Source organism: Saccopteryx leptura, chromosome 5 (genome assembly GCF_036850995.1).
Source record: "Saccopteryx leptura isolate mSacLep1 chromosome 5, mSacLep1_pri_phased_curated, whole genome shotgun sequence".
Taxonomy (NCBI): Eukaryota; Metazoa; Chordata; class Mammalia; order Chiroptera; family Emballonuridae; genus Saccopteryx; species Saccopteryx leptura.
Window position 1 is genome coordinate 218020929 of NC_089507.1, and position 26250 is coordinate 218047178.

Below are 26250 nucleotides of genomic sequence, written 5' to 3' on the forward strand. Positions count from 1 at the left end.
GGTTAGGTATAGGATGGGGAAAGGAGAATGTCGAAGGAGGGAAGGAAATACCAGTGGGCTCCTATCCCCCCAACAGTGAATTTTAATTTAGCTTTTTGTAAAAGTTATTTTTAAGTTAGTGCAAAATCAGAGGTTGCCTTGTGTACTAAAATGAATCTCCAAAGAGCCTCCTTATTCTGTTTAACGACTGCATAGTATTCCATTTTGTGAATATGCCATGATTTATTTAATCGTGTTCATTTCTCCTTTGGATAAACGGTATTTCCCATTTTTTTTTATTGCAAACAATGCTGTATTGAATAACCTTGTACATAGATCACTTTTAAAATATAGATATATCTGTAAAGTTCTCAACTGGAATTGTGTCAAAGTATTTAAACTGTCATAATTCTGGTAAATATTTACAGATTGTAGTAGAGTATCTGTTCACTCAAATCCTTTTGATTGTTCAAGTTTTTTATATTTGCTTCTTTCTGTCTGATAGTTGAGAACTGATATGGCAGTCCAGGTTTATTTGGCTTTCTCTGATCGTGAGTGACATTGAGCATATTCATGTATGTAAGAGAAGTGTTTGGTTTTCTGTGAATTGTCTGTTTCATGTCTTTTGCCCATTTTTCTTTTGGGTTATTGGTCCGCTTTTTAATCTGATCTGTAGGAATCTTATATATTAGGGAAGTTAGTTCTTTGTGACTGAGTTGGAAATATTTTAAAAGAGCTAATTCTTTAAAAATACGGAGGTAGCTGTTGTGGAATAGTGGTGAGAGAGGCCAGATTGCCATGGACACAGCTCTTTCTAGAGATTTGGCAGTGGAGTGGGTAGAGAGAATGCTGGCTGGAGGGGTGATGTAGATTCAAAGAGTTCTTTTTCCTTAGAAACTCTTGTGTTTAAATGCTGTTACAGAAGGGAGAAATTAAATCAAGGAGGTGGTAGAAGAGAATCTACAGGATTTCTAATGGACGGAGATTCTTGGAAAGAATTGCAGAGGAGGAAATTTGTAAATATGGCGACCGGGAATTAAGGGTGTCCCAGTCCAGTGGCGTCAGTTTTCTCTGAAGTGAAGGCAAGGCCAAGTAGCCAAAGGTGTAGGAGGAAACGGTTGGAGAGGAGAGGAATTCTTTGAGATCACTGCTATGGAGAATGGGCGACACAGCTGAGTAGGAAAGTAAGGTTTCTCCGTGTCTCTTCGTGACTGAGATTGCACTGAATATGTAGATCTAACTGGGAAAAATGGACATCTTAACAATATTGTCTTCCTGTCCATGACAAACTAATTATTTTTAATTGATTTCTTTTACATTTAGAAGCTTTTTTTTCTATTGTTAGGTATTTCATTTTAACCTTTGTGATTTCTTACATTGCCTTTAACTGGATTTTATTTTAGTATGTGGAATGAGGTAGTGGTCTTGATTTATCAAGAATAGATGCATACACATGTACAATAATCAGCCTTCCCATCTGTTTCCTAATCCTGTGGGGGAATTGTATGCTTTCCTAATTTTAGATTATGGTCAGGTGGAAAGAGTGGGAATATGGTCAAGTTTTGTATGCCTATACCTTGGGAAGGCTACTTGCTGAACCCATTTCCCTGTTAGGCTTGGTTGGTGGTACCAGAGGCAAACTCCTTGGGTATGTATGAACCACCTGCATGTCCCATCCTTCCTCAGGAGAACAGGTCCTGCTTCCCATGGGGAGTCACTACCATATTGAATTACCTCCAGGCTGTAAGACCCATGAAGATGGGACCTATGAGTGTATTTTTTTTATATACTGGATTGCTTTCTTCTTCTTCTTCTTTTGGTATTTTTCTGAAGTTGGAAACGGGGAGGCAGTTAGACAGACTCCCGCATGCGCCCGACTGGGATCCACCGGGCATGCCCACCAGGGGGCGATGCTCAGCTCATCTGGGGCGTTGCTCTGTTGCGACCAGAGCCATTCTAGCGCCTGAGGCAGAGGCCATGGAGCCATCCTCGGTGCCCGGGCCATCTTTGCTCCAATGGAGCCTTGGCTGCGGGAGGGGAAGAGAGAGACAGAGAGGAAGGAGAGGGGGAGGGGTGGAGAAGCAGATGGGCGCTTCTCCTGTGTGCCCTGGCTGGGAATCGAACCCGGGACTCCTGCACGCCAGGCCGATGCTCTACCATTGAGCCAACCGGCCAGGACCCCTATGAGTGTATTGCCCTGCAGTTGTTAACCTAGTGCCTAGCTCAGTGTAGGGCACAGAAATCTGAATGGACAGATGAGCCACTGTGAGTCATGGGAATATGCCGCAGCCCTTTGATAGGGTTTGAGGTGGAGTGAGGGTGAGAGCAGCTGTGTGGTGCCTGCTCCCAGGGCAGCAGGTTCATGCCATCCGCCTGCCTTCTGCATGCTTCTCACTCTGACGATGCTGGAGCCGCACCTGGCAGTCACCTGCAGAGCTTCACGGGGACAGCTGCCTAGTCCTCACCCCCAGAGATGCAGGTGGGCATGGGGAGTTCTTAAAGTTCTCTAGGTGATTCTAAAGTGTAGCCAAGATTGAGAGTCACTGCTTTAAAAAGTTTGCTCTTATTAAGTCTTATTTATATTGGTATAGCGATTAAATTAAGTAGTTAGATTCCTAGGGAAATATACATATCAGAGTCCCCCAAAATCATTTTAATAGTTGGAAAGGTTTTGCCTAAAATACTCCTTTGGTGAGTAGTTGACATCGTCACAATATAACTAACGCGCTCTTTTTCAGGTCAGCATGGATTCCTGGATCATTCTTGTTCTGCTTGGCAGTCGTCTGATATATGTCAGTGCCAACAATGCAACCACAGGTAAATTGTCATTTACTGAGGCTGGCATTTAGAGTAGAATTTTGCTTTCATATTTAATGCAAAATTGAAGACCCAGGTGGTATTAAAGAAAAAATATTTAAGTGTTACTTAAAAATGTTAGTAAAATAACTGTCCTTGGAAATCTCTGACTCATAGTGAATGCTCATCACTGAGGTGCATACCATATATGCTACAATATATACCATATACATTCTACTTTAAATAAATAAAAAAACAATGTGTTTATTTCTGAAAAGTAAAAAAAAAAAGTTGCTATTTAAGATTCTCGTATATTGATTCTGAGCAACTAAGTTAAGAATCCAGTTTCTTCCTTTATGGAGTAGGTAGGAAGGGTCCAGCACTGAATAAAGGGAAGTGTGTGTGGCTTCCAAGCACCTGACAGTTTATTAAGACCTGCTCCTTTGTGCCTCGTAGCTTTGAAGCTAACACATTCTTTATGTGCTGTTTCCTCATTTTTGTGGTGTTTGTAGTCTCACCTCCAGGAAGCATCACAAGACCTAATGAAGCATCGATAGCAGAGTCAGTAAAAGAAGAGACCAAAACTTCCAATGCTACGTCTTCAGTAATCTTTTCTGTGACGCCAACACTCAGCCCCAATGTAACTCTGGGATCCACCGATGTGACCACTGTCAATTCCTCAGACTCTGCGAACGGGACCACAAGAACAGCAAGCCCCAGTTCTTTGGTTTCTACGGTTTCACCAAACGGCACGTGGCTTCCAGAGAGCCAGTTCACGGAGGCCAGGACAGAGCCTTGGGAGGGGAATTCCAGCACCGCGGCCACCACCCCCGAGACTTTCCCTCCCTCAGGTACCAGGGCTGGTTTCTGTCTGTTCTTTCTGTTGCTCTTGGACCTTATCGACCCTTGTTTTTGTTTGTGTTTCCTAACTGTAATGTAAGCAAACTTGCCCAAACAAAAGTATTTCATTACTTTTCAAACGTAACAATGGAATTTAAATATAAGGAATTCCCAGGATATCTGGTTCACACAGGGTTAAGAGGAAAGAAGACTCTGGTGAGATCGGGCGGGTGTGATTATGTTTAAAGGGAGAGAAGATTGAAAATGTAAGGTGTAAGGTGGGGCTAATTAATGAGGCCGGAGACCGAAGCTGCGCGTGTATGAAACTGAGTAATTGCGTTATTGCCCAACGGGGTGGGTTCGTGGGGGCCACGGGAAGGACATGGATCTTGATGTCCTGCACAGTTAGGTGGGGTGGGAGACCTGTGTCCCGGGGTGGCGTTAGAGAGGATCTCAGGGAAACAGTGAGGTGCAGTGCCAGTCTGTCCAGGGCTTCAGCACAGCCCAGGCAAAGCAAACCAACAGAGAGAGGTCTCAGAAAAAGAGATAAAGTAATTCTTCCAAATAGAAAAAGCGGCTCGCCCTCACTTAGTGAACCGCAAATCAGCGCTGTACCGAGATGCTAGCTGTGGCCTGACAGGGTTAAGCTCGCTGTTTCCCTGCACTGCAGAGAGGGCAGAAGAACAGGTGCCCTGCCGCCCTGCTGGTGGGGTGTGTTCCCCAGGGAGAGGCAGTCCCTGTCTGGTTGCTGAAGCACCCTGAAAATGGTTCAGCCTGCCAACATTGTCACGTGCGTGAAACGACAGATTGTATTGTATTGTTTGTCTGTATAAAATATTTACTGTTTGAGAAGGTGGGTCATGTCTTGTTAATCTTGTTTTTCAGAATTTGGCTAGCAATACTTATTATTTTTCTTTATGAACATTAGAATCAACTTGTACAGCAGGGGGGAAAGAAAGGGTTTTGTTAGGTAGTTTTAGGAAAAAGCTTTTATTAGTCATGTTAAATCTACAAGTTAACTTGAACAGTTGACAGCTTTAAGTTTTTCTGTCCAAAAATGTGGTGTCCAGTTGCTGGTTTTATTTTGTGTTTCTTGGAAGCATTTTAAAGTTTTTCCCAGTCGTGTCGCACATGTTTTGTTCAGCTTGTTTCCAGTATCTTGAGTGTTGTTGTTTTTTTCTTTGTTGTTTTATTTTGCTTTTTGCTAATATAAATGGAGTACTTTCTCCCATTACATAAGAAAGCTTTAAAAATATTTTTTTATTGATTTTATTTTATTTATTTTTTTGTGACAGAGACAGAGAGAGAGATAAAGAGACAGATAGGGGCAGACAGAAAGGGAGAGAGATGAGAAGCATCAATTCTTCGTTGCGGCTCCTTCATCTCCTTAGTTGTTCATTGATTGCTTTATCATATGTGCTTTGACCAGGGGGGTACAGCAGAGCAAGTGACCCCTTGCTCAAGCCAGTGACTTTGGGCTCAAGCCAGAGATCTTGGGCTTCAAGCCAGTGACCATTGGGCTCAAGCCAGCTACCATGATGTCATGTCTATGACCCCACACTCAAGCTGGTGAGCCTGTGCTCAAGCCAGATGAGCCCGTGCTCAAGCCAGTGACCTCGGGGTTTTGAACCTGGATCCTCTGCATCCCAGTCTGATACCCTATCTACCGTGCCACCACCTGGTCAGGCTTTATTTATTGATTTTAGAGAGAGAGAAGAAGGTAGGGGAGAGAAACATTGATTTGTTTTCCACTTATGCATTCTTTGGTTGATTCTTGTACGTGCCCTGACTGGGGATCAAACCCGCACCCTTGTCCTACTGAGACAAAGCTCTAACCAACTGAGCTACCTGGACAGGGCAGAAAGTTGTTTATTTTTTTTAATTGAGCTGTAATTTCCATATAACATTGTTTTAGTTTTAGGTATATTTTGGCTATTATTTTGGTAGGTACATTTTATACTAGTCATCTTAACAAATTTCCTTAGTGTTTGATGCTGTTTTCTTCAGTTATCATGTCTTTAAATCATCTTATCTGAAAATATCTATTCCTAATTTTTAGATCTTTTTTTTTTTTTAAATAAATTGGAGAATACCTACAACAGTGGTCCCCAACCCCCGGGACGTGGACCGGTACTGGTCTGTGGGCCATTTGCTACTGGTCCGCAGAGAAAGAATAAATAACTCACATTATTTTCGTTTTATTTATATTTAAGTCTGAATGATGTTTTATTTTTAAAAAATGACCAGATTCCCTCTGTTATGTCCGTCTAAGACAGGGGTCCCCAAACTACGGCCCGCAGGCCACATGCGGCCCCCTGAGTCCATTTATCCGGCCCCCGCCGCACTTCCGGAAGGGGCACCTCTTTCATTGGTGGTCAGTGAGAGGAGCATAGTTCCCATTGAAATACTGGTCAGTTTGTTGATTTAAATTTACTTGTTCTTTATTTTAAATATTGTATTTGCTCCCATTTTGTTTTTTTACTTTAAAATAAGATTTGTGCAGTGTGCATAGGGATTTGTTCATAGTTTTTTTTATAGTCCGGCCCTCCAACGGTCTGAGGGACAGTGAACTGGCCCCCTGTGTAAAAAGTTTGGGGACCCCTGGTCTAAGACTCACTCTTGACGCTTGTCTCGGTCATGTGATACATTTATCCATCCCACCCTAAAGGCTGGTCCGTGAAAATATTTTCTAACATTAAACCGGTCTGTGGCCCCAAAAAGGTTGGGTACCACTGCTCTACAAGAAAGTGAAGACACTATAGCAGACAGCCTTGTCTTGTACCGACTGTCTGAGGCGGGTGCTCTTGGTGTTTCTCCACTGAGCGCGGTGCTGACCCAGGTTGAGATGAACATATAGTATTTATCATGTTCAGGATTTATCACTTCATTTCTGCTTTAAAGAGCATTTATGTCAAGAATGGGTGATTAAGTTTGCCAACTGCTTGTTCAGCGTCAATGAGCAAGATGTATATGTTTTTTTTTATCATCTGCTGTGATGAATCTATGAATAAATTTTGTATTTTTAAATTGTTTACAGTCCTGCAGAAACAACCATATTTGGTTGCATTGCATTTTTTTTTAATGAACTGTGCAATTTGTTTCATAATTATTTTATTTGGAATTTTCTTTGTAAGTTATTTCTAAATGAAATCAGTCTGGGTGTTGCCTTTGTATCTATGCTACAGCTTGATAAGTTCTGGTTGTCTGTATTTTGTTTTGCTTCATGAAATGAATTGAAGTTTACCTAGAAAACTGTGCATTTCATTCATGCTTTCAAAATTATTTGAATGGATTTGAGGAAAAGTTATCTCTTAGGATTAATTTCTTACATAGCAGTGAATATTTATTTTATATATTTAAATTCCTTTTCTTGTTTAGGTTGGCTAAACATTTATCTGTTTCATGATTCATTGCTTTTTTTCTTTCAAAGAACCTGTGATTGTATATTTGTTAATTCTTTTTCACTTTTAATTTTGTTTTTTATTCTTATTCCACTTTTTTTAGATTTATTTTGTGCTTTTTCTGTCTTCCTAAATTGAATGCTTAATTTGTTTTCATTCTTCCCAGCTAATTAATATATTTAATGCTATGAAATTTTTATAAACATAGCTTTAGCCATATTCTGAAAGTGTTCCTATAGGTATTTGTGTTAAAAAGATTTTATTTATTCATTTTAGAGAATGGGGGAGAGGGGAAGGAGGGGGGGGGAGAGAGAAGGGAGGAGGAGCAGGAAGCATCAACTCCCATATGTGCCTTGACTAGGCAGGCCCAGGGTTTTGAACCAGTGACCTCAGCATTCCAGGTCGACACTTTATCCACTGCACCACCACAGGTCAGGCCGGTATTTGTGTTAAAATGCAATCTAAGCTACTCTGACAAAGACACACAAAATTCAGTGACTTACATTAAGACAGAAATGTCTTTCTCTCCCCTGTCACATCCTAGAGGTAGACAGGGGACTTTGCCTCATCTAGGACCAAGTTCCTGTTTTCCTGTGGCCCAGTCATCCCATCAAAATTTCCCTCATCTGTTTAAAGATGGTTCTCATCGTTGGGTCCTGTTTCGGCCCCTGGGAACGGTGAACGGAGGCAATGGGGACACGCAGTATTTTCATTTTTGCTCACATCCCATTGGCTTGAACCTAGCACAAGAGCGTCTTAGAAATGTATCTCTAGCTAGACAGCTTTGTTCTCCGCTTAAAACAAAACAAAACAAAAACGGGATCTGTACCAAAGACAAGCAGAGGAGACTGGTATTGGAAGAGAGTTGGTGGATTTTGCCACAAGACTGGTTCTATTATTATTGTTAAGGTACTATTTTGCAGTTTGGTTTTGTTTTTAATTTTCAAGTGTTTCTTTGTTAATTTCTATTGCATCATGATAAAAGAATATTGTTCGTATTATTTCTACTGTAGGAAATTTATAAAGGCTTGTGAATATTCCACGAGCCTTCGAAAAGCTTTTTTCTGTTAGTATATAGAGTTTGGTCTATACCAATTAGATTTTATTACCTATTATCATTTAGGTTTTACATATCCTTAACTTAATTATGCACTGTTGCATTTTAATGACCCAGACGACATTAAGACTGTCATACCATTGTCTGTATTTCTCTGGGCAAGCTTGTTTCCCAGCTGTTGGAGGGTGCCTTACTGTAGCTCAGATTTTACAAAGATGAAAGTATCTGTATTCTGAGAGTTTATTTTGTCTTACCTTAGATTGAATACTAATGTTTTCCTTTAATTTGAGTGAATGTTTCTGTTTTTCACTTGTTACACAGGTGATTCTGACTCGAAGGATAGAAGAGGTGAGCCCCTCACCTTATATCTGACCCTTATTCCTGTATACTATTTGTACTGTTTCCTTTGCTTCCAGTCTGTGGTGACCCTGTGCATCTGTGCCTGTTGTCTGTTTACTTTGCCTCCTTTCATATTAACCTCATAGAAAAGAGGAACAGAACCAAGTACTCCTTCTGGTTTTTTATTATGTTTTTAAATGTAGATTACAGATTCTAATAGCTGTGATACGTTTCAACAAGTAATAAAACAACTGTATCTTACTTTATCATGTCAGCTTGTTAATATTACCCTTTGGTGATAGTAGGCCTTCATTTATATTCCATAGTTAATGACTAAGTTCTAGGCCGTAATTACCTTTAAACAGCCTGTCCTTGTGTTGTTTTTTCCCCAGTCTATAAAATGTCAACCCTTTGTCACTTTGTATGGATGTTCAGCCCTTTAGTGTTAAGTCCCTGTGACTGGAGATGCTGCATCAGTGGTGTGGTCTGAGCAGTGCTGCCAAGTCCCCGGTCCCCGGAGAACAGAGGGTGTGACACACATCTGTAGTGCGGCATGGTTGGCTCAGGATAACAGGAAAGGTAGAAAGAGCATAAAAGAAAGAGACCATCCAACAGGCTGAGAAATGGAAACTGCATTTGAGCTTGGAGAATGTTCCTGGGTGAAGTGAGCTTTCTCATGAGTTTGTTTTATCAAGTCAGATTTCTTGAAGTATATTTCTCTGATTTCATTTTTTAACTGTGCACGGTTTTCACGCATAACTAAGTAATGGAACCTTTGCAGGCTTGTGAGGTCCCACTAAGTGGGGAGCACCTGCATCAGAAGTGTGGGTGCTCCAGCCCTGTGTGTGGTGCCCATCGGCCAGTGTATTTGGTGAGGGGTGGTGAGGTGTCCCCACGCCGCGTGTGATTCTCCGTCTCCAGCTGTGCTGTCATAACCTGAGGAGCTGGTGTCGGTGACACAGCCCTGGCTGTTCACATTCTCTTACCAGAGTCTGTTAAGTGTAGAAGCCCATGGATTTGTGTTACAGTAGACACTTAGATTTTCTCCTTAAAACTGCTTTTTAACCAGTCTTACAATAAAGCCAAAGTGAGAGGCTTCAAGATGAAGCATAAGACCTATGATTCCTTCTACTTAGTGTACATTTTCTTAACTATCGGCCTTTCTCTTGCCCCAGATATATCCCTGTTTTACCTAGCTAATTAATAAAGATTTGAGTAGTTTCAATATTATAATTAAAAAGAAATAAAATTACCTTATCAAGATTATTGCTAATTGTGACATCCTAATACATCTTTTGTTTAAGTTAAAAAACAATTTTGTGTAATTGCCTTTGACCAGACAGAAAAGGAAGAGACACGCATGTTCCCAGCGTCCTCTGAAGCCCCCCAGTTTCCCCAGAGCAGATCTTCTGTAGTGCTGCTGTAAATGTTGATGTCACCTTCTAATTTTAAAGGCAAATGCATTTTGAGAAATGAGGCAATTGTTTTGAAATATTTGCATTATAATGGTTTGCTGAGCAAATTATTTCTATGCAGATTAATTAAGGATTCTAAGTTTTTATGCACGGCCTCTGGTGCCTTTGAACAGCAATGGCTGGTGTTTTCGTTATGGAGGCAGAAAGGAATAAAGAGGGAGGGAGGGAGGTGGGCAACTTTGCTTCCTTCCTTTTGAAGTCCAAGAAACTGGTTCTCTTCTCATATGTATTATTTTTTAAATGTATTCCAAATTATTTGGAATGCTTCAGGAGAACCAGCTTTTGTTCTGATTGTGGTAAAACAGATGTAATATGAATCTGGCCGTCCTAACTGTACAGTTGGTGCCATTAAGTGCACTCATGTTGCGCGACCACCGTCTCCAGAACCTCTGGACCGTCCCAGACCGGAGCTCTGTAACCCATTCCGCACGCCCCTCCCCGTTCCTCCCCTGGTGACCACCGTTCTGCTTTCCATCCTGTGAATTTCACTGTCCTAGGTACCTGATTCTAGTGGAACCATACAGTATTTGTCCTCTTGTTACCAGTTTTTTTCAAAGCATTTTTACTGGTGTTAATTTGGATGATTTGTGTAATAAATACATCCCGTCTGGCATTGTCTACCAGCTACCTCTTCCCATGAAGTCGGTGGTCCTAATGTGCTCTCTAGTTGTTCGGTCTTTCTGTAGGTTTACAGCTCAGTCTTGCTAGCTTTGTTCTGCAGAGGCAGACTGAGACAGAGGTGTGCATGCCGCAGGTGTATCGGGGAGTGCTGTCCGCAGCACCTGGGAGGCAGCGAAGGCAGGAGTGCCGGTGGAGGAAGTGTGCTGACAGCAGGTGCCCCTCAGGAGGACAGACAGGGACCTGTGCTCAGCTAGGCGTTCAGTCGTGGTTTAGGAAGTTGGATGTAGTTACCCTCCCCGTGGAGCTGCCCTTCTTTCTCTTCCCCTCTTCATCTCTGTGGCTGCCGGACATGATTGCTGTGGTCAGGGCCCACCCGGAAAACCCTCTGTGGACCAAGTGTGCCTAGCGACCACGGTCAGTGCACACAGCCTCTCTGGATGTCAGCTCTAACCAAAACAGTGGATGAGACAATCAGGTGTGTCTGAACAGTAATGGAATATTAGATTATATTAAGGAATTCATGTTGCTTTTTAAATGGGATAATGGCATGGTGATTATGTTAAGAATCCTTATCTCTTAGTGATACATTCTGAAGTAATTACAGTTGAAATGTTATGTCTCCGATTGGCTTTAAAATAATCCGGTGGGATGGGTGTGGAACAGTGGTTCTCAGCTCAGGGCAGGTTCCCCAGAGGACAGTCGGCAATGTCTGGGGATGCGTTTTGGTCACCACAGTTGGTTTGCTAAACGTCCCAGTGCCCATGACAGCCACCCACAGAGAATGATCTAGTCCAAAATTTCATTAGTGCAAGATTGAGAAAGCCTGGTATAGATTTTAAAAGCTGGCCTTCAGTGATTATGTTGATGAAGTGCTAGTACATAGTAATTCATTGTAGTGTTCGCTTTACTCCTGTGCACGTTTTAAAGTTCCCCATAGTAAAAACGTTTATATATATGTACACTCGCACACACGTACATGCAGCATGTGTTTAAAGAGAAGAAGCACTGAGCCCCCTGTGCCAGCCCGCCCGCGCCCGGCTCTGGACAGAGCTGTTTTCCAGCTGCGTGGTGGTGGTGGTGGTGGTGGGGGGGGGACGACACCACTGCCGGGAGTGCCCTGCTTCCGCCTTGGCAAGCCTTGGGCTGAATACCGGCCTCCCTCCCCAGGGCTCTGTCATCCCCAGTCCCCGCTGACTCGGAGTACCGTCCTCCCACCCCAGGGCTCTGTCGTCCCCAGTCCCCGCTGACTCGGAGCGTGAGGTGTCTCCGGCCCAGACTGGTAGAACCGGTACTTACCTTTCCACTGTAGGTTCTTCGGCTCGGATTGATCTCTTCGGCCGAACCACTCAGAGCTTTTGTTCTGCTGACGGCACCTCTTCCTTCCCAGCATGCTTTTGGTTTATTAGTATGTTTCTGTTTCTCCTATTATATCTGTGTGCTTTTGGGAAGAGAAAGAGGTAAAACTATTGATTCAGCTTGAGCTAGATGCCTCTAATTACCATCTTTTAATACCCGGTATACAGCCCTCTGTGATTGGCATTTAATAAGGACATATTTTGTGATATATCAGTAATTCTTTTATTCATTCACTCAGTTGTAATCAGTATCTGTTTATTGCCAACTGGGGGTGAAATTGTGTGCTCCGTTTTAGGTATATGGTGCGAAACAAAGCAGGTGTGTAATTTCTTGCGCTTGTAGAATTTATGTTGTAAAAAAGGGACACTTATTAACTAAACTCAAATGAATATATAATTACAGTGTGTGAGAGCTAATAACAGAGGTCCTATCTGGGGAAATAATAGCATGCTCTGTGAGAATAATGAAGAAAATCCTAGCTAACACTGGCTGGGTGCAGCAAGTGTGTTAGTCACTGTGCCAAGAACTTTACATGGATAATCTTGTTTAATCTTCAAAATAACTAATTTTAGAGATAAGAAAACAAAGATTTAGGATCCTGATTTAGTATTAGGCAGCAGAACAGATCTCTCTGGGATGAGGAACACTTAAAGTGGGGGCTGGATGACTAGGAGTGAGTGAGCCAGGCAGAGACCGGGAGGAGGCTCTGTGACGGCTGGAGCCGTGCTCACAGCCTGAGGAGGGCGTGGTCGCGTGGAAGGACACCAGGCAGAGACCGGGAGGAGGCTCTGTGACGGCTGGAGCCGTGCTCACAGCCTGAGGAGGGCGTGGTCGCGTGGAAGGACACCAGGCAGAGACCGGGAGGAGGCTCTGTGACGGCTGGAGCCGTGCTCACAGCCTGAGGAGGGCGTGGTGGCGTGGAAGGACACCAGGGCTGAGGCTGAGTCAGCAGGGGCTAAGTGGGGGGTTGTGATAGACCAGGATGAGGATATTAGATTTCTTTCTAAAGTCTTGGGAAACCATCCAGAGGCTTTACATATGAGAGGCACGTGAGCAGATTTGCTTTCTTAAAGATCACTCCTGCTTTGTGTAGAATGGATAGTGATCCAGATGAGCGCGGATCGGGGTTTCGACTATAGTGATGGCAACAGAATGGAGAAAAGGCAAACAAATTTGAGGGGTTTGTTTTAGCTCGAAACGTATCCCTTGCAGCTGGGCTGAATATAGAAGACCAGCAGGAGGACACGGGGGGGGGGGGTGCTCCCCGTTTCTTACCTGAACAGCGGGGTGGTGGCAGTGCGGCTCACTGAGAGGTGGGGGGAACATGGGCAGAAAGCATGCATTTCCTGTGAAATTTAAACTGGAGAGGGCACATGGGCTCAGAAGAGAGGTCTGACAAAGCGGTGCAGATGGGGGACTTGCTTGCATGTCACTTCAGCTTACAGCCGTCTGATCAGATTAGCTGCCCTGAGAGGAAGGACAAGTGCCAGGGGCAGAGGCCTGAGGAGATCAGACCCTGAAGACCTGCTGTGGGAAGGGGACCACCAGCAAAGGACATGGGATGGGGCAGCCAGGGGTGGAAGGAAAGCAAGTCAGGGAGGGCTTTGTTGTGGAAACCAAGAGAGGCACTTTTCAAAGCCCAAGGAAGACTCGGCCAGTGTGAATGTTCACGTTAAGATGAGAGGCACATACCAGGGTGTGTGGAAAATTGTATCAACAAAGAAGCATGGTTTATCTCCCATCTCTTACTTAAAAAAAAATTTGTGCCCACATCTCCCTCCTCCGCGCTCCTCCTCTCTGCGCCCTCACGGTCAGAGTCCTTGCCTCACGCGAGGCGTCGCTGTCCCCTTGTCTCCTCTCGCCATCTGTGTTTCACCTTGTACACTCTCTCACCGCCCGCGTAACTGAGCCACTCGGAAAGGTCGCCGGTACTGCTACCTTGTCAGATTCAGTTTTACTTCTCTTGTCATTAGCCTGCTTTTTCTGTCGGTAGTGTGTGAGTGAGCTGATGGCTTCCTCCTTCTAGAAAAACCCTGCTCTTGGCACCCTCGAGGGCACATTCTACTGGGTTACCCCCACCTCATGACTGCTGCTCGTGAGTCATTTGCTAGCTGAACTTTTAAAAGAATGTCAGTCCAGTCATTTCTGTCCCCTGTTTGCGTCCCGCCAATCACATAGTGTTTGTCACACTCAGAATTAAGCCCACATTCCTTACTGTTGCCACAAAGCCCTGTCTTCTGACCCGGCCCCACCTCTTCAGCCACATTTTACCAAAACTGGTTTTTGTGCTACTTCTTTTTCTTTAAATTTAGTTATTGATTTTAGAGGGAGAGAGAGTGTATTCCAGAACCCTTAATTTTTGTTCCACTTACTTGTGCCTTCATGGGCTGATTCTTGTACGTGCCCTGACTGGGGATCAAACCCGCAACCTTGGCGTACTGGGAGGATGTTCTAACCAGTTGAGCTACCTGGCCAGGGCCTCTGTTTTGTTCTTTAGATTCTACATATAAGTGTGACATCATTCTTTCTCTTCTGACTTCTTTTGTTAGCATAATATCCTCTAGGTGCATCCATGCTATCACAAATGACTTCATTCTTTTTTTGTGACCAAGTAAAATTCCACTATAAATGTACCACAGCTTTTATCCACTCGTCTATTGAAGGGCACTGGGTTGCTTCCATAGCTTGCCTATTGTAAATAACGCTGCAGTGAACATAGGGGTGCATAGATTCTTTGAAATTAGTATTTTGGGTTTCTTTGGATAAATACCCAGAAGTGGAATCACTGGGCCATAATGCAGTACCATTTTTAATTTTTTTGAGGGCCTTCCATGTTGGTTTCTATAGTGACTGTATCAATTTGCATTCCCGCCAACAGTGAATAAATAATTGATTTATCAGTTCTAGTTGTTTTTTAATGGAATCTTTGAGGTTCTCTGTATACAGTATCATGTCATCTACAAATGATGACATTTTTACTTCTTCCTTTTCAGTTTGAATGTCTCCTTGTCTGGTTGCTGTGGCTAGGACTTTTAGTACTGCTTTGCAGAAGAGTGGTGAAAGTAAACATAACTGTCCCTGATCTGAGGGGAAACAGTTTTAGTTTTTCCTCATTGAGTATGATGTTGGCTGTCGGTTGGTCATGTATGGCTGTTATTATGTCAAAGTATGTTCTCTCTGTTCCCACTTTGCTGAGAGTTTTTTTTTTATCACAAATGGGTGCTGGATTTTGTCAAATGCTTTTTCTGCATCTATTGATATGATTATCCTGCATTTTGCTTATGTGGTGTATTACATTAATTGATTTGTGGATATTGAACCACTGTTGCATCCCAGAAATAATTCCCACTTGATCATGGTGAATGATCTTTTTAATGTATTACTGAACTCGGTTTGCTAATATTTTGTTGAGGATTTTTGCATCTGTATTCATCAGGAAATTGGCCTATAATTTTCTTTCTTTGTAGGGTCTTTATCTGGTTTTGGAATTAGGATAATGCTGGCCTTGTAAAATGAGCTTGGGAGTCTTCCCCCCATTGGAATTTTTGGGCATAGTTTGAGAAAGAGTTCTTCCTTGACTGTTTGATAAAATTGACCTGTGAAGCCAGCGCTGGTCCAGGACTTCTGTTTGGTGGGAGATTCTGATATTGTATTCTTCATTTCTGACTGGTTCTTTTTTATGGTTTCTAATGTCTTTTTTTTATGCTTACTATCTCTTTTAAGTTCTCACTGAGTTTGTCCATTCTTCCCCTAAGTTCCTTGAACGTCCTTATAATCATTGTTTTGAACTTATATCTTGTAAATTGCTTCCCTCCATTTCATTTAGTTTCCTGGGAATGTCTCTTGTTTTTATATTTGGGATTTTTTTTTTTTTGGTCTCCCTATTCGGCTGCCTCTCTGTGTTTGTTTCTGTGTGTTCGCGGGCTGCTGTGTTTCCCAGGCTTGGTGTTGTGGCCTCATGGAGTAGGTGTTTTATGGAGCTCAGTGGCACAGTATCCCTGGTCACCTGTGTGGGTTATGTGAACCCTTCTGTTATAGTTGTGTCTTGATTGTTGTTGCCCATGCATGGGTGGGGTTGACCCATGGACTGGCTGGCTGTGAGGATTAACCCTAACCACAGTGTACAAGCTGCTGTAGGGGGCTGGCCCCCACAATATTGAATTGACCCCTGCTAGGTCTGGTGCCTGCCAAGAGCTCCCTTTGGGTGTACCCCTGTGGAGCTAATTGAGTCCTGCTCTGATGTGGTCTGAAGCCCACCACCAGGTGTGTTGGTTCTGGGCTCTTAGGAGAGGCCCCAGTGCAGTTCAATATCAGACGCTGCCTGTGACTGGCCCTGGGCTGCCTGTTTAGAGATACAGAGTGATCCACCATTAGTGGTTGCCTCTGCTGGGCCTGGGTGTGCATGGGAGGGGCCAGCTGCATGCAAAGGCTGACTTCCACCAGTACCGAGACTATGGGCAGGTCAGCGAAAGGACCAGGGTGCCCTGAGAGCTGCCGCTGGCTGCCTGTCAGGCTCGGTCACTGAAAGAGCCTCCGGCAGTAGGTGAGTTTCAGGAGATGGGTTCTCAGTGAGTCACCAGGTTGATACAGATTTAGACTTGGCACCAGTGCTGAGTCTGAGTCTACTCAGCAGAGGTCACGGGTACCCCAAGGGCAGCCACTACCCTGGGGCCTGGGGACCTTTGTAGTGGGGCCAGGTCTCCAGTCATTGTCACAGTGAGGCCATTGGAGTTCATCAAGTTAAGACAGGCCTTGGAGGGGAAGGGGAGCTTGGCATGGCAGGGCCACAGGGTGTCGAGTGAGTGAATCCAAGAGCATTCCCTCTGGCTGGTGCTGTGAGGAGACCAGGAAAGATGGCATCTGTTGGAGGTGTGGGTGAGGGACTCAGTGTAGGAACCGTGGCAGCTGTTCCTTGAGCCTTCTCGCCAGAGCCACATAACCCCCTGAGCTGCCCTTCTTTTGCTGAAGCCCAGGGTGCGTGCCCAAGAACAACGTGTCATGTGTTGACCCCTTAAGAGGACACTTGGTTTCTAGCATACTCCTCTCTCTCCCTGGCAGACAGAATTCCTGCTGGTTTTCACAGCGTGGCTCTGGTGCTCTGGGCTGGAAGCCTGGTATGGGATTGAGCCCCCGCACTCCTCAGAGGGGACCTTTGGACCTAAAATATCCCTTAAGATTCTTACCTGCTGCACATGGGTGTGGGGCCAGCCCATTTTACACACACGCCCTTCCTGCCAGTCTCGATGTGGCTTTTGTGTGAATCCTCGATTGTCAGACTTCTGTTTAGCTAAAGTGGTTGTTCGGGGTCCTTGTTCTATAATTTGGTTGTAATTTCAGTTGGGTCCTCAGGAGGAGGTGAGTGTGCCTTCCACCTACTCTGCTGCTATCTAGGGTCAATCTTATGTTCCTGTCTGAAGTTACGTGTTCATGAACAGTAACCCCCCGAGAATGTGAGTTCTTGATCTGCTCTACCAGATCTCTGTTCTGGTCCCAGGCTCTAGAAGAGGGCTTGGCTGCTGTTCCAGAATGCTGCTAAGAGGTTGAAGCAGATGAGGGTGGAAATGTTTCCTTTGGATTTGGGAATATACCATTTGTTGGTGTCCTGGGTGAGCAGTTTAAATGGAGCACTGGGGGAGTCAGAGCTAAGTAGGCTAAGGAGCACCCAGAGGTGAAGAATGAGAGAAAACGACTGTCTCTGTAAGACAGCTGTGGTGAGGAGGTAACTGTGAGTGAACCCTGGGGCTGTTGGTGACTGCGGAGGTCAGGAAGACAAGTCTCTGGGGTGAGTAACCCCGAGCATGTGTGACAGGACTGACTTTCACATGGGAGGGACCTGTCCTCCCTCTCAGCAGGATGGAAAATGGTGAAGCCAGTTACAGAGTCGGACTGGCTGTGTCGTTTGTGGTGGGGCACGGGCAGAGGAGGGTGGGACTGGCTGTGCCGTTTGTGGTGGGGCACGGGCAGAGGAGGGTGGGACTGGCTGTGCCGTTTGTGGTGGGGCACGGGCAGAGGAGGGTGAGTCGGCTCCGGGTCAGCCGCCAGGAGCAGAAAGGCGGAGTCTCGGGCGGAAAGGAAGCCAGCGCTCGGGAGGTCCGGGCTGCCCTCCGGCGCTTCTCCAGGCCGCTGTGCTGCCGTGGGGTCCTGGTGGAGGTGGCTGTGGGGAGAGGCAGAAGAGAGTCCCCGTGTGTGGGACACGTATTGCTAAGGGACCTAATCGTGTCTCCTCGCTGGAGTCAGGAACAGGATTCTCAGGAGAGCGTTGCAGTTCCGGTGGGAAAATCCCGCCCCCTCTCTCCCATCTTCCTCTCGGTGGAGCCGAGCCGTGGAGGCTGAGGGAGGGGACATCGTTGGCCCTCACACCCAGATTGCCGTCAGGATGGGTGTGTTCACGCTCGCACGTGCTTACTTTTCACGTGCTAAGCACTGTTCTAGGCTTTAGAGCAGTGAACGAAACGGTCTCTGCCTTCCGAGAGCTTCTGTTTAAGTGCAGGGAGACAGAGAGGAGATCGCCGTGTGATAGAGACGAGGTCGCAGTGGGGCGCAGTCTCTCTCCCTCTGTCACTGTCCGTGCCCGGCCACCTGCAGAAGCACTGACCGAGCCCTTTGTCCTGGGTGTTTCCCTGCGCAGCCGACTCAAGCCCTGCGTTGCGCTCAATGGTAACAACGTGTTGTGTTCTCTGATTTCAGATGAGACGCCCATTATTGCAGTGATGGTGGCCTTGTCCTCTCTGCTAGTGATCGTGTTTATTATCATAGTTCTGTACATGTTAAGGTGAGCATGTCAGCTAAGGCTTCTCCTCCTCGTGGACTCTCGCAGTAACCCCAGGGTCGCAAGCCCACACAGTCCAGCAGACTGTAGGGTAAGGACAGTGACTAGGATAGAGGGGAATGGAGACTCATGAGAGTGCTCCTAGGTTAAACCCCAAGATGACAGTCTACTTAGGCATGGTCTAAATGCCTGGCGTAGAATTCCTCAAGACCCGCCCCCTCTGCTTCCATCTGTCCACGTCCAGCCCCAGCTCCACGTCAGCCTCTCAAGTCCAGAAGGGCGTTGAGGGGAGAAGCTGCAGCCTGTGTGATGACTGAGAGGTGTTTAAGATCTTTAGCTCTAGCCCTGGTGAAGCAGCCCCTATAAGTGCCCTGGTGGAGCTCGTATGCTTAATAAAAGCCTACGTCCTTTCCTATCGGGCCTTTGTCCCCAAACCCCCTAGGACTCCTTACCCTGGTGTGCTGAACTAAACCTTGTGAGTTACAGGGTTCCCCTTTCTGACTTCTTTCAGGGTCCTCTAGATAATAATACTCAGACACAGCAGGATACGGGGAACCCCAGGGAGAGAAGAGGGAAGTCTATTTGTTCTCTTTCTGCTGAAGTTACTGCCCTGACTAATTGGGTCCATTTCTGCCCTTATCTTCTCTTTGGCTTCAGCAGCTCTGTGTGCTCCATCTGTTTTTCGGCAGGGATAAGAGAGGGGACCCTGTGCACCCCTGTAATTTGTTATGTGCCCCCACCATTCTGCAGGAGACCAGACCTGTGCCCACCGAGTCTGAAGCTCTGGGCTTTTCCCTGGTGGTTGCACTAGGACCCTGGTCGGCAAACTGCGGCTCGCAAGCCACACGCGGCTCTTTGGCCCCTTGTGTGGCTCTTCCACAAAATACCATGTGCGGGCACTAACTCGATAAGGAATGTACCTACCTATATAGTTTAAGTTTAAAAAATTTGGCTCTCAAAAGAAATTTCAGTCGTTGTACTGTTGATATTTGGCTCTGTTGACTGAGTTTGCCAACCACTGCCCTAGGAAGATACCAGGGTTTTTGTTTGCTATAGATATTACCTACCCCTACCCCGCCACCCCAACACTGTGTCCTGCCCACTCATGTGTGTTCCCCCGGTGGGGCTGTGACCCCAGGGAGCTCTGGAACCAGAGCCGCACAGAGCGCGCAGGCTGTCATGTCCTGCGCTGTTCCCTGGGCGGGAGTCGGGGGTGCGGGCAGGGGCACCGTGAATGACGCTGCCTTGGTACATGCAGGGCTTGGCTCTGAAAGAGCCTATGCGTTTGGTCAAGGGGATTTGGGAAGGCTGACCTGATAGATGGGCTCCGGTATAAAGCCAGTGACTGGTCTCTCTGCCTCTGTGCTTAGTTTTTCACTATGGACATTTTCTCATTAGGTTTAAGAAATACAAGCAAGCTGGGAGCCATTCCAATTCTTTCCGCTTGTCCAATGGCCGCACTGAGGATGTGGGTAAGGAACCTTTAATGGCATGGGGAACCTTCATGGAGAAGAAAATCAAGAGTTAGGGGTTCCCCCCCCAAAAAAAAGAGTTAGGGGTTCCCATCCTAAAGGAGAAAGGGAAGACGAAAGAGCAGCCAGCCCTGGGTCCTGGAGGTGTGGTCTCGGAGACAGACCCCAGTTTGGCCCCCAGAGAAAGGCTGTTCCCCGGGGGCACCTGACCGGCCTTCCCCTTGTGACTGCAGAGCCCCAGAGCGTGCCGCTCCTGGCCCGGTCCCCAAGCACCAACAGGAAGTACCCACCCCTGCCCGTGGACAAGCTGGAAGAGGAGATTAACCGGAGAATGGCTGATGACAACAAGCTCTTCAGAGAGGAGTTCAACGTGAGTTCTTTGCCGAGACTGGTGTGTGTGTCATCAGGAAGGAAGGCAGCCCTAATGTCCTGGAGGAGAAAACAGGTTTTTTTGGTTTTTTTTTACAGGGACAGAGAGAGTCAGAGAGAGGGATAGATAGGGACAGACAGAAATGGAGATGAGAAGCATCAATCATCAGTTTTTTGTTGTGACACCTTAGTTGTTCATTGACTGCTTTCTCATATGTGCCTTGACCGGGGGGCTACAGCAGACCAAGTGACCCCTTGCTTGAGCCAGTGACTACCTTGGGTCTAAGCTGGTGAGCTTTGTGCTCAAGCTGGCGACCTCAGGGTCTCGAACCTGGGTCCTCCGCATCCCAGTCCAACGCTCTATCCACTGCACCACCGCCTGGTCAGGCAGAAAACAGGTTTTTAATGGTTGAAGAGGTGAGAAAAATTTTACTAGTTTCATCGGACTTTTTTCCTATATGATCAGAAACAGGAGATGAAAGATTTGCGTTGCCTCCCTTATCTACCCATCCATCTATCCATTCATCCATCATATCTGTTACTTTGTTTGTTTAATAAGTACTTATTAAGCATCTAATACAGGGGTAGTCAACCTTTTTATACCTATTGCCCACTTTTGTGTCTGTTCGTAGTAAAATTTTCAAACCGCCGACCGGTTCCACAGTAATGGTGATTTATAAAGTAGGGAAGTAACTTTACTTTATAAAATTTATAAAGCAGAGTGACAGCAAGTTAAAGCATATAATAATAATTACTTACCAAGTACTTTATGTCAGATTTTCGCTGCTTGGCAGAATAAATCTTTATAAAACAACTTACTATAGTTAAATCTATCTTTTTATTTATATAATTTTATACTTTGGTTGCTCAGCTACCGCCCACCATGAAAGCTGGAGCGCTCCCTAGTGGGCGGTAGGGACCAGGTTGACCACCCCAGGTCTAATACATATGTGCTAGGTGTTAGGGATTTGCTGAGGAGCAAAAACATCCAGTCCCTACACTCAGAAAACTCACTGTCCGTAAACAAGAACAAAAATAACTAAGTTCAGTGGCAACCTAGGACGTGAAGGACTGGTGCAGAGCAGTGGGGCCGGCTTGTGTGACAGGCGGCCTGTCGGTGTCTGCCCTGGGGACCCCAGAGTGTCTTCAGTGGACGAGGAGTAGTCAGTGTGGAAAGTGAGGATGGTGGTGGACTGCGGAGTAAAGGCTTCATCTCGGGAAGTTAGATTTGTGCTTTTTATAACTCCCTCGGAGAAGCAGAACATATTTTTTGAATCTACCAGTTGGTGATTCCAGCCTATCAGTTCCAATCCCTGGTCATAACTTCCTTGAAGGAGGACGATTTCCCTGAGACCTGACCACCGGCAAACATTGGAGAAAGTGGAGAGGGGACGGGCATTGTGGGCACTGGGAATAGCAGGAGCACACTGCCAGGCGTGAGGGTGGGTGAGGGCAGGGCACACTCAGAAATAAAGGGCTGTGTGTGGCCGATGGGCAGGATCAAGCAGCAGTAACCGACGAGACGGGGAAGACCGGGCCAGGCTGCAGACCTTAGAGGTTGCCGTGAGGGGTGAGCGGGGACCCGCCTTCCGCTGCTGTGCAGAGTGACCCCTGGGCGGGCGACTAGGCACAGAGACACCGCTGGGGGCTGCAGCAGCGGGGACACCAGAGGTGCTGAGGGGTTGATGTTCTGGTCCTGATCAGGGAGAGGGGATGGACTTGAGGACGAGGGAACGGCTCCAGAGTCGGCCCACCTGTCAACTTGGGCGTCGTTGAACCCGGTCTTCACATCCTTCGACTCAGCCGTGTGCGTCAGCTTTGTCTCTTAGGCTGTGATACCTTAGGCACTAAGGTGTCTCTTAGGCTGGCACTCCTGTGATACCAACATGGCTGCCCCGGTTCTAGGCACCATGCGGAGATAGCACAAGGTCCAGAGGACAAAGGGTGACTGTTTCTTCCTGTGTGTCTCCTTTTATCAGTGAGGAGGACTTTCCCAAAAGCTTCTGGAGACTTCCCTTGTCACAAGCTTCTTTTTAAACAAGTCAGAAGCAAGGGAGAAATAGTCTTACTGCACCCGACTGAGACCAGTCCAGATGACTGGACTCCAGTAGCAAGGCGGGGAGGAGGGACAGATCAGGGGGTGGGCCACCACTCATTGGCTCCACCACCGAGGGCTTAGGAAAGCAGAGACGGATGTGGGCAGGTTTGCACTCTGGGAAAATCCCGAGCCGCAGAGCCATGGTGAAGGACCAGTAGGAAGGCTGAGCCTGTTGGACCCCACGTAACACGGGTCTCCTCTGCTTTGTGCCGGGGCGTTCTCATTTCACTGTTACCTCGCTGAACCGAGCGGTCAGTCCGGGTCTCCTCAGGCCAGGCTCCCAAACTGTCCACACTGACCCCAAAGTTCAGTTAACCGTTCCAGAATTACAGATTTGGCCTCTTGTAAAAAACTATGCTTTCCCTTGCTTTTTGATGATTTTCTGATGCTCCAGCCCTGCATTTTCTTCTCTCAGATCTTTGCTTTTCTGCCTAGTTCATGGATGTTACCCTCTGGACCACATTTTCTTGCATTCTGATTGCCCATGAGCAGTGAGAGCTGGGCGGGGCAGAGTTCTGGTCAGGAGAGCAGGCGGCCTGGAGAGATGGCCCCCACTGGTCTCCCAGGCCCTGTCCTCCATGTGCGTGCGCCGCCCAGGAAGGGTGTGCACTCCAAGGGCAGGAACAGTCAGCAACCAGCAGAATTCGGAAATGTTAGCATTTGATTCAGCAGAACACATAGCCTAGCCCTAGAGAGGCCTGAAGCTGGTGCTGTGTAGAGATGCACATTGTATGTTGGAGCTGGGCTTTTTCTTGTTTTGTTACCTAATATTCAGAAGTAACCCTCCTCAGTTTCAACATTTTTTCTCTCCTTCTAATTGGGACTCTACGACCCCTTACTACCAGCTAAACCATGCCAGGCAGCCACCAGCAGTAACTGAAGTCACTGTTGTTCAGTTCTAAACTATAAGTGGCTTTCTCTTTCCTGTCCTGAAAAATGGATTGACAGCTCCTTTCTCGTTATCCAAACACAGGAATCAGGTTTACGTCTCCCACATTTCTCCCATCGGTTTCTCAGCTGCAACCCTCTCGCTCACTGATACTAACTCTTAGGTCAGTTAGGGTTTTTTATTTAAAAACCAGGGAAGTCAACTAATTAAGCACAACAACAAAACTGTCCGTTTGTGGAGATACTGGGTAGATGAGGGGGACACCGACCCTGGGGCAGAGCGGGTGTTGGCCTGCTGGCCCCAGGACCCTCTCGGGGAGCCCCTTTCTTCTGGGGTTTCAGAGCCCTGGCAGAGAGAGGCTGGCTGGCCCGGCGTGGGGCAGCTGTGAGTGCACCAGCCAGTTTGTCAGGAGAGGCCAACAGGGCAGGCACGCCTACTCGAGTCTCTTATCACAGAATAATATTTTTATCAAGGGATAGGGAAGGCCTTTCTAAGCAAAACACAGGGTTCAAAAGCCAGAATGGGATAAATGGAAAGATAGTAAATGCATTTAAAATGTTAAATGTCTGTATGAAAAAATATTTCCATAGAAAGTGGCCGGCGGGGAGAAGCTATTTGCCACAGGTAGACAGAATTCTCTATAATATATATATATAAAGAGCTTCTGCAAAGGTGTGAGGATAAAGTAAACATTGCTATAGCAAAATGGGCAGTTCACAGAAGAAAAATGGTCTGTAAACATGGGGAAAAGCGCAGCTCTATCTAGTAATCAGGGAATGCCAGATTAAAACTGCTGTTTTGGGCCTGTCATGGGCAGAGGTGTGGGGATACAGATACTGTTACACACAGGTGGAGGACTTTAAGTCGGCAGTCGCAGTTGGCATAGCACTGGAAGGGTGACTGACCAGTGTCAGGCAAATGTTACATGCTTACGCTCTCTGACCTCACTTCTGGGACTCACAGAAAAGCAAATATGTATGTATAGATGGGTGTTCATAATGGCATTACTTTCAGTAGCAAAGAAAATAAAATGAAAAGCAGGTATCTATCAAATAGCAGAATAGCTAAGTGATTTCTTGAATCCATTATCAAATTCTGTACTGTCCTTAAAAATAAATTTGTTGACATAGAAAGATCTCTGGAGAAAACACATCACATGGTATAATACTCCCTTTAAAAACTTGTGTGTCTGCGTGTGAGTGTGTTAGTTCATTTTTTACACTCTGGAAGAGTACTGTGAACAGTGAGTGGGTTTCCTATGAGGGGAGGTAGACTGTAGGAGATATGCTACTATGATAGAGAACTTCCTCTTCTGAATTGTTTTTGACTACCTTTTACAATGAGCAGAGATTTTTATAACATTTTTAAAAGCAGAGTTTTGTTTTGTTTTTAATACGGTAAATAAACAGTGGAGCTTAGCTCTAGGATGGACGCACAGCATGTGGAATGAAGGGGTGCCTTCCCCAGCGTGGGCTGTGCCAGGGGTCCAGTGGTTGGGTCTCTGTGAAATGGGGAGTTGTTCTAGAGGAAAACTGTACCGTGGAGTGAACAGCTGAAGGAACAGCGGGCCTCGGGCACGACAGCTGTTTTCGGTTCTTGCACAGGCTGAAAGGAGTGTGGAGCGTCGTTATGAAACTCCACGATGGTCGGAAGTTCCACGAGGTGGCTTCTGCCTTGGGATTATAAGCTGGAACTTTGGTATTGACCAGGATCTGTCTTAAAAGGAAGCACTGAATTTGTTTAAAAGAAACACATTGAAAAGCCACTTACTGAGGCCCTAAAGCATGCTCGAGGTTTAAAAGAAGGATCGTTAGCTCCTGAGAGGAAGGGGACGGGGAGAAAGAAGGGAGGGGGTGCCAGTGAGACAGATACCATCTGGGTGCAGCCAGGTGTGCCAGCCCGTTGCTCAGCACCCTACACTCTCAGTAGACACAGCTTCACTCTGATTTCCAGATGAGAAGCATGTGTGAGTGAGATCTGGTGACAGGACTGTGTGACATCGGAGTGAGACAGAGGCAGAACGGCATCTTTATTGATGAACTGTCTCTAAACGAGTGATTAGAGCCAAAGCCTCTATAAGACGCAGCAGACCCTGTGCCAACAGTCTGGGAACTGGGGGTTTGGGGACCTCACAGGGCAGAGAATGCCACAGCTGACATGTGAGTTTTACACTAGTAAGTTCAGAGAAATACGAAAGAAATGTGTATCTGGGTGTTGGTCCTGCCTAATAAACTTCCAAGATGAGATGAGCTGCCTTAGACGGTTGTAGATTTGCCGTCACAGCAGAGCATTCGGGCTGGTGACTGTCGGGTGGGAGTGTGGAAGAGGAGGCTCGGACAGAAGTGGACGCTGGGCTGCAGGGAGGGTCGCAGGCAGCATAGTGAGGCAAGGAAAGAAGAGAAGAGTGGTCAGGGTTGGAAAGGAAGAGACAGAGTGTGCCTTTCCCCAGACTAGAATATTTTCCTCAGAGAAGTGCACTGCCGAGTCTCAGCAGATCAGTTATTAGATTAGTAAGTTATTTTAGCAAAATTGATAGGCACAAAACCAGCATTACAAACTAATGCATTTCTATGTGTAAGCCACACTCAGAATCTAATGATTGTTAAAAAATTATTTTTAAAAAGACCTAGGAATAAACTTAACCAAATACTTACAAAACCTTTGGAGAAAATTATTGAAATGTTTGAAACATTAGAGAAAAAAAAAAGCCTAAATTAGTGACAAGATGAAATCAATGAATTGAAAGGCTCAATATTGTAAAGATGTCAATTCTCCCCAGACTGATATGT

The 26250-nt window shown here is 46.0% G+C and overlaps 1 protein-coding gene across 4 annotated transcripts in view; it reads left to right on the forward strand.

Annotated features, from left to right (window-relative positions):
* PTPRA (protein tyrosine phosphatase receptor type A) overlaps positions 1 to 26250 on the forward strand; it is an 82382-nt gene that overhangs the window by 33754 nt on the left and 22378 nt on the right. For 3 of the 4 annotated variants that reach the window (XM_066384286.1, XM_066384284.1, XM_066384283.1), the window contains 6 exons: positions 2718 to 2796; positions 3288 to 3626; positions 8395 to 8421; positions 18552 to 18636; positions 20032 to 20105; positions 20339 to 20475. In XM_066384286.1, the coding sequence (XP_066240383.1) occupies positions 2724 to 2796; positions 3288 to 3626; positions 8395 to 8421; positions 18552 to 18636; positions 20032 to 20105; positions 20339 to 20475 (735 nt within the window). In that variant the 5' untranslated portion in view covers positions 2718 to 2723. The remainder of the gene's footprint in view (positions 1 to 2717; positions 2797 to 3287; positions 3627 to 8394; positions 8422 to 18551; positions 18637 to 20031; positions 20106 to 20338; positions 20476 to 26250) is intronic. The other variant, XM_066384285.1, reaches the window with a different exon arrangement.